General features: G+C 36.7%; 1 protein-coding gene across 1 annotated transcript; it reads left to right on the top strand.

The window, feature by feature from the left end:
* The first annotated feature begins 782 nt into the window (after positions 1-782).
* LOC109800562 (retrovirus-related Pol polyprotein from transposon RE1) lies at positions 783-6,692 on the top strand. The gene is made up of 6 exons (XM_020361341.2): positions 783-1,863; positions 2,033-2,151; positions 4,938-5,681; positions 5,835-6,217; positions 6,264-6,352; positions 6,502-6,692. The coding sequence occupies exons 1-6, from the start codon at positions 783-785 to the stop codon at positions 6,690-6,692; spliced, it is 2,607 nt and encodes an 868-aa protein (XP_020216930.2).
* Positions 6,693-7,570: the final 878 nt, after the last annotated feature.

The raw sequence follows: 7,570 nt of genomic DNA, 5'->3' as shown, positions 1-7,570 counted from the left end.
ATATTTTCTTGCAAAAATAAATTCGCAAGTAATATTTACTAAATGGTAGAAAAATTTTACAGGTAACTTTTCCTGCAGATTTTCCTACAAATTTTAATCCATAAGAAAAATAAAAAAAAATATTTAAATTTATAAGTTTAATATTTTTAAAAAAAACTTCAAGTCCCACATCGATTGAAAATAAAACAATTAAAGAGTATATAAGTTGGGGCAACACTTACCTTATAAGTTGATTTGTATGGTTGAGTGTTAGACTTATAATTTACAATCTTAGAATTTAAAAGATTATGTATCACATGTTGGAGGCATGAAACAAATGCTTCGGATGAATTCATTTTGAGCATTTGAAATTTGAAGAATTATTGATAGAATTTATAGTAATTTCTTTAATTTTTTTCATAAAAAACATTCCTGCAGCGAATTTTAAAATTCGCAAAAATATATTATCCACGATAAAACAGAAGAAGCCCAATGCTTTCTTAGCCCAATCCATTCCTCAACCCACAGATTATTCCTCAGTATATTCTTAGCATATTTTTTGTTATGTTTGTTGTAAATATCAATAACTTCTACATGACATTAGTTGTATATTGTAACAATGTTCCTTTATTTTATTTTTTCCTTGTTGATGCCTTTCACCTTGTACATATATTGTTCACATTGAGATAATCAATACACGAAATATTTCATCATTCTATTATATCCTTGCACATTTGTCCTTTTATCTTTTATGGTATCAGAGCTTTCTCCTGGAGCTCTGCTGATATCCTTTTTCTATTATCATGGCAGCTGCTATTTCGGAACCTGGGTCCCCTCGCAGTGATCACATCTCAGACCCACCTCTTTTTACTGACCCTAGCCAAAATCCATCAAGTCCTTTCTACATACACCCTAGTGAGAACCCGTCATCTGTCTTAGTCTCTCTTGTCTTCTCCGGTAGTAACTACCACTCTTGGTCTCGTTCCTTTCGCATGGCTCTCACTTCCAAAAACAAAATGGGGTTCCTTATTGGCTCTATTCCTATTCCAAGTCCTAATGATCCTTCCTATCCTCCATGGGAGCGTTGCAACACGTTGTTCATGTCATGGCTCATAAATTTTGTCTCTCCTTCGATTGCACAAAGCATAATTTATCTGGACCGTGTTGTTGATGTATGGAATGATTTACCAGAACGTTTTTCTCAAAGTGATCTTTTGCGTATTACAGAGCTCCAGGAGGAAATTTATGCCTTGAAGCAAGGCTCACTCACTATCACAGATTTCTTTACTACTTTAAAGGCATCTTGGGAGGAACTTGATAATTTTCGTCCTTTTCCACCGTGTGATTGTCAAGCCCGTGTTTACCATCAACAAAATTTTATTATCCGATTTCTCAAAGGTCTTGATGATAGATTCAATGTTGTTCGTTCCCAGATTTTACTAATGGATCCTTTACCCTATGTTAACAGAGTCTTTTCCATGGTCATTCAAAATAAACGACAACATGATACTGTTGTTTCTCCTCTAGATGCGCCAAATGACTTTGCTAATAATGTCATTTCCTCTTCAGCAAATGCCACTAATGCACGTTCTTTTCATGGTAAAACTCGCGGTGGTGGACCAAGCGACGGAGGTGGTGGTGGCCAAACTCAACAAGATAGATCTTCAAAAATCTGTGTTTACTGCAAGAGAACAGGGCACACTGTTGATGTTTGCTATAGCAAACATGGTTACCCTCCTGGCCATCCACGATATCTAGGTCATCCACGTTTCTACAACCCCAACAGTGGTTCTTCTTCTGGCGTTTCTTCCTCTACTAACTACACATCCACTGATGACCAACTTTCTCTACTACAAAACCCTATTGAGCAACAACATGGATCAGGTCTTAACTTCACCCAGACCTAATATCAACATTTAATGTCTCTACTCCAACAAGCCATGGGTGGTGCCAATAGCAATGAGCCTCATTCTTCCACTCGGGCCAACCTCATTCAAAATGGCCCAAATTCTTTTTTTGGTCCTAGTGGTAACACGCCTTTTATTTTTTGTAGTGTCACACCACAAACTTCTCATGTCCTCTCTTTTAATTCATTATATAATTCTTCATCTTGGATTGTGGATTCTGGAGCAACTGATCATATTAGTTGCTCTCTCAAATTATGCTGGCATTGTACATTTTGCTCCAAATTTTATAATTTATAATGTGCTTTATGTTCCATATTTTAGCTTTAATATTTTTTCCATTTCAAAATTCCTTTCAAGTCTCAATTACAAATTAACATTTTCGGGTCTTTTATGCCAAATCTAGGAATTGAGCACAATGAAGATGGTTGGTTTGGCTAAGCTTCAACAAGGTCTTTATCATCTAGTCACCCAACAAAACTCCAGTCTCACACCTTATGTTCCTTCTGTCAATCACATCTCTGTTTCTACCATCAACAACCACAATATTTGGCATTTTCGTTTAGGACATTTATCCAACACAAGACTCAATGTTTTACATGAGCAATATCCTTTTATTTCCAAGCATGTTAATGAACCTTGTGATATTTGTCATTTAGCTAAACAAAAGCATTACCATATTCTGTCAGTACTAGTAAAGCCTAAAAAATATTTGATCTTATTCATATGGATATATGGGGCCCTTTCTCTCAAGTTTCTATCCATGGTCACAAATATTTTCTTACAATTGTCAATGATTTCAGTAGATTTACCTGGGTTGTTTTATTAAAAGCAAAAGCGGAGGTCCAAATTAACATTGAAAATTTGACTTTTATGCCTGACACAATTTGACTCCAAGGTAAAAATTCTTTGTTTTGATAATGGCCCCGAATTTTCCCTGAAAGACTTTTATGCCTCTAAAGGTATTATTCATTTAACAAGTTGTCCTTACACCCCTTGTAACATCCCAAATTTTCTACTAGTATAATAGTTAATTATTGTTTATTTTTATATTTATGGAGGTTATTTTCTTATAGATATTTTAATGGGTTTTATAGAATGTTTTAAAGGTTTTTAATATTTATGAGTATTTTAACAATAAATATTTATGAAAATTATTTTGTAATATTTTGATTTTTAGTAGCCCAGAACGGGCCGTTCTCAAATTGGAACGAGTTATTCCAGACTACTAAAATGGCCTAGAAAGATTAGGTTGGAATGGGTCGTTCCAACACATGATTCACTGAGTAAACTTCAAACCCAGAACGGGTCATTCTGATTTGGGAACAGACCTTCCAAATGTGGCCGTTGTGAGTTGAAACTCATATCCAGAACGGGCCATTCTGATTCTGGAACAGGTCGTTCCAAATGTGAATTTTGGACATGAAGTATGAGTCCAGAACGGCCCGTTCCAGATTTGAAACGGGTCGTTCTGGCAACTACTGAAGCCTATAAATAGAACGTTCTGTCACTCCAAAAGCACATTTTTTACTTTTCACCTATTTTTCTTCTACACTCTCTGAAAACCAACGGAGAACCCAGAGGAGGAGACCAACAAGATCTAGCTTTAGTTTCAGCTCCTGCTTATCGAGGTAAGGGGGGAGTGAGAAACCTCGCTTTGGATGTGAGAATATCTGTTGGGTAGTGGGATTGGCCCCTAATCCTGTGTTTGTTGTATATTTTTTTTGTATGCTCATGTATGAGGAGTTTTCCCCAATTGTATCTGTTTTTCCTATTATTTTCTTATATGTAATTAATTGTATGATCTGAGATCTTTATGGGTTCCTATGGGAAATCCTAAGGGAATGCATTGGTGATTGTAAGAGGAGATGGTTTGAAGAGGTAATTGTATGAGTTAATTGTATTGTTTTAAATGTTTATTGTATGAATTAGAGTGTTCTGTGGGTTCCTGTGGGAACCCTATGAGAAACAGACAAAATATGAATATTTTCTGTTTTACTTTCTGATTGTTCTGATGTATTCCTAGTTGAATGAGATGAATGAATATGTGTTTAATTTCGCAAATAGATGAGTTTTAATATGGATTAAAGTGCTCTATGAGAGTTGTGAATATAATGTGATAATGTGATAATTTGAATATGATGCTGAGATATGATGATGAAATATGATGATAGAATATGATGATGAAATATGATAATGAAATGTGATGATAATAATGTGATATGAGAATGCATAGAGTCTTGATTGACATGCATCATGTGCATAAATGTTTTTAAGGGTACGATATGGAATACACCGCCAGAGAAGGCCCCCTAGTGTAAAAGCTTTGGGGATTAGTCCTTGGGGATAGCTTAGTTTAGAAGTCCTAGTCTAGCCCATTATGTGCATGGGATGTATCTTGCGCGGCTTAGCTATCCCGACGAGACTCTGGTAGTATGTCCTTCTAGTGAGAGTGCGCAGAGGGTGTGACCCGACATGTACTCCTAGACTACTCCTCGTGTATTGTTAGCGGCAATATGCCATGTGATGTTTACTGGCGCCACATGCATGATAATGTGTAATCCGTGTCCATACTTATGCATTTTTAATGTTATATGATAAAGTGATGGTTTATGTCTTGGATGAGTGAGATGTGATATTATTATTAATTTATCTACGTTATACCTGTTTTGTTTGTGTTTGGCTATCTGACGTATATTTTTACACTGTGAGTCAGAGTGAGATGTTTCTCACTCCTTTTTCTTGTGTTGTTTTTTTTTACTGTTATACAGGTGATCATCAGCGTGAGGCTGAGGATGTTGGTGATGAAGCTTAGGCTTCTATATGAGGTTTTGCTCTGATAGGACATGTGACATCGGGGCATAGATAGGATTAGTTTAAGATGTTCTTATTACATTATTTTGGAAAAATCAGTTTTGTTTCTTTGTAATTTTACCGGCATGTTATTTGGATTAAGTTTATGAATGTGAACACTTTACCCTTACGTGATTGGAAATTTGGTTTTTAATGATGAAAAATTTTATTTTTTTTATAATTATTGTATATGTATGTTAGGGTAGAGGGTGTCACACCCCTCAACAAAATGCTAGAGTAGAACGCAAACATCAACATATTCTCAATGTTGCCCGGGCTCTTATGTTTCAATATGAAATTCCCAATAAATTTTGGTCCTATGCCATTAAGCATGTTGTTTTTCTCATAAACCAGGTTCCCTCACCCGTAATACACAATAAAACTCCATTTGAATTACTTTTTAATAACAAACCTAATTTTTCTAGTATCAAGGTTTTTGGATCTCTTTGCTATGCTTCCACCCATATTCCACGACAAAAATTTGACCCACGTTCTAGATGTGGTGTTTTTATTGGTTTTCAAAATGGAACAAAAGGGTACATTATTTTGGATTTAGATTCCAGAGAAATTTTTTTGTCTAGACATGTCATATTTCATGAAGCAATTCTACCATTCAAAAAGCCTAAGCAGCCCAATGATATTGTCTCTAACACCACTCCACCTCTTCCTTCAGAACCATCCATACCTTTTCCTAACAACATTTATTCTCATGTGGACCATATTTCAACACCAAACACGTCACCTTCCCTGCCTTTGCCTAATAAATCACCATTATCATCACCACCCACATCTAATTCGCCTATAACCACCACACCACCCATTCCTCAGCCACGCTGTTCAACTCGCATTCCTCAGCCATCAACTCGGCTTCGTGACTTTGTTTGCAGCACCTTTACTGCTTTGTCAGACCAGCCATCCTCAAAGTGTGAATATCCACTTCAAAAGGTAATTTCTTACTCTCAGTTACCTCCTTCTGATCACAAATTTGTCATGTCTCTTTTCTTTGAAAGTGAACCCTCTACATACAAAGAGGTGATTCACCACCCTTGTTGGATTGAGGCAATGAATGCTGAGATTGAGGCTCTGAATCTAAATTAGACCTGGGATATTGTTGTGCCTCCTCCTAATGTTAAACCCATAGGATGTAAATGGGTATACAAGATCAAGCGCAAAGCTAATGGTAGTATCGAGCGCTACAAAGCGCACTTTGTTGCCAAAGGGTTCTCTCAAATGGAGGGGATTGATTACATGGAGACCTTCTCCCCTGTGGCAAAGATGACTACAATTCGTGTTGTTTTGGCCTTAGCATCAGTCAATCGCTGGCACTTGCAGCAATTAGATGTCAGCAACGCCTTCTTGCATGAAGATTTGACTAAAGATGTTTATATGACTATTCCTCCTGGCATTCATGGCTACTCTAGCTCACATTGCTGTAAACTTCGCAAATCTCTGTATGGACTGAAGCAAGCTAGTCGACGTTGGTATGAGAAACTTTCTCTTCTTCTTTTATCTTGTGGATATCAGCAGGGACTTGCGGATCACAGCCTCTTTTGTTAAAAAACATGGAACTGATTTCACAGCCTTGATAGTGTATATTGATGATATAGTTTTGGCAGGCAATTTTCAGCATGAAATTGATATTGTCAAGCAGATCCTAAATTCAAATTTTCACATAAAGGATTTAGGAAGTCTTAAATATTTCTTGGGTTTAGAAGTCAACGTTTCAAAGCTGGAATTTCAATTTGTCAATAGAAATATTTCTTAGATTTGTTATCAGATTCTGGTATGTTGGGATGCAAACCATCCACCACTTCAATGGATTTTTCACTACGTCTTCATAAAGATTCAAGTGTAGCATTGTCTGATCCCCTCTCTTATAGACGTTTAATTGGTCGATTGTTGTATCTTACAAGCACGCGTCCCGACATTGCTTTTCCTGTCCAACAACTAAGCTAATTCATGTCTAATGCAACTCAAGTTCATTTCTAGGCTGCGATGCGGGTTCCTAAATATCTTAAAGGCAACCCCAGCAAAGGCCTTATGTTTAGGCGTGATTTACCAGTTCATGTTCTGGGTTTTAGCGACGCAGATTGGGCTACCTCCATTGATTCTCGTCGATCTGTTACAGGATATTGCATCTTCATTGGCAATTCTTTGGTTTCTTGGAAAACCAAGAAATAGAACACAGTATCCAGATCTTCTTCCGAAGCCGAGTATAGGGTACTTGCTTCCACCACATGTGAATTGCAATGGCTCATTTATTTACTGTCTGATTTGGGAATTTCATGTTCAAAGCAACCTGTCCTGTATTGCGATAATCAAAGCACTCTCCATATTGTCGCCAATCCTGTTTTTCATGAACGCACAAAACATCTGGAAATTGATTGTCATCTCGTTTGTGAGAAAGCTTAGTTTGGTCTCATGCGCTTGCTACCCATTTCATCCTCCAACCAACTTGCTGACATGTTTACAAAGGCTCTTTCCCCCTCGCTTATTCACTATTAATTTATCCAAGTTGGAGTTGCTTGACATTCACTCACCTCCAGCTTGTGGGGGGGGGAGGTAAAACAGAAGAAGCCCAATGCTTTCTTAGCCCAATCCATTCCTCAACCCACAGATTATTCCTTAGTATATTCTTAGAATATTTTCTGTTATTTTTGCTATAAATATCAGTAACTTCTAGATGACATTATCTGTATATTGTAACAATATTCCTTTATTTTATTTTGTCCTTGTTGATGCCTTTCACCTTGTACATATATTGCTGACATTGGGATAATCAATACACGGAATATTTCATCATTCTATTTTATCCTTGCACATTTTTCCTTTTA

The sequence above is a fragment of the Cajanus cajan genome, chromosome 3 (genome assembly GCF_000230855.2).
Source record: "Cajanus cajan strain Asha chromosome 3, NIPB_CcT2T_4, whole genome shotgun sequence".
Taxonomy (NCBI): domain Eukaryota; kingdom Viridiplantae; phylum Streptophyta; class Magnoliopsida; order Fabales; family Fabaceae; genus Cajanus; species Cajanus cajan.
The sequence above is the reverse complement of the archived record's forward strand: the minus strand, read 5'-3'. Positions and strand labels throughout refer to the sequence as shown.

Excerpts from the sequence above, each read along its gene's own strand:
- LOC109800562 (XM_020361341.2), top strand. The coding sequence starts at position 783 with ATGGCAGCTGCTATTTCGGAACCTGGGTCCCCTCGCAGTGATCACATC. Across the intron at positions 1,864-2,032 it reads TGAGCAACAACATGGATCAG|TGTCACACCACAAACTTCTC; the intron begins GTCTTAACTTCA and ends TATTTTTTGTAG. Across the intron at positions 5,682-5,834 it reads GTGAATATCCACTTCAAAAG|ACCTGGGATATTGTTGTGCC; the intron begins GTAATTTCTTAC and ends AATCTAAATTAG.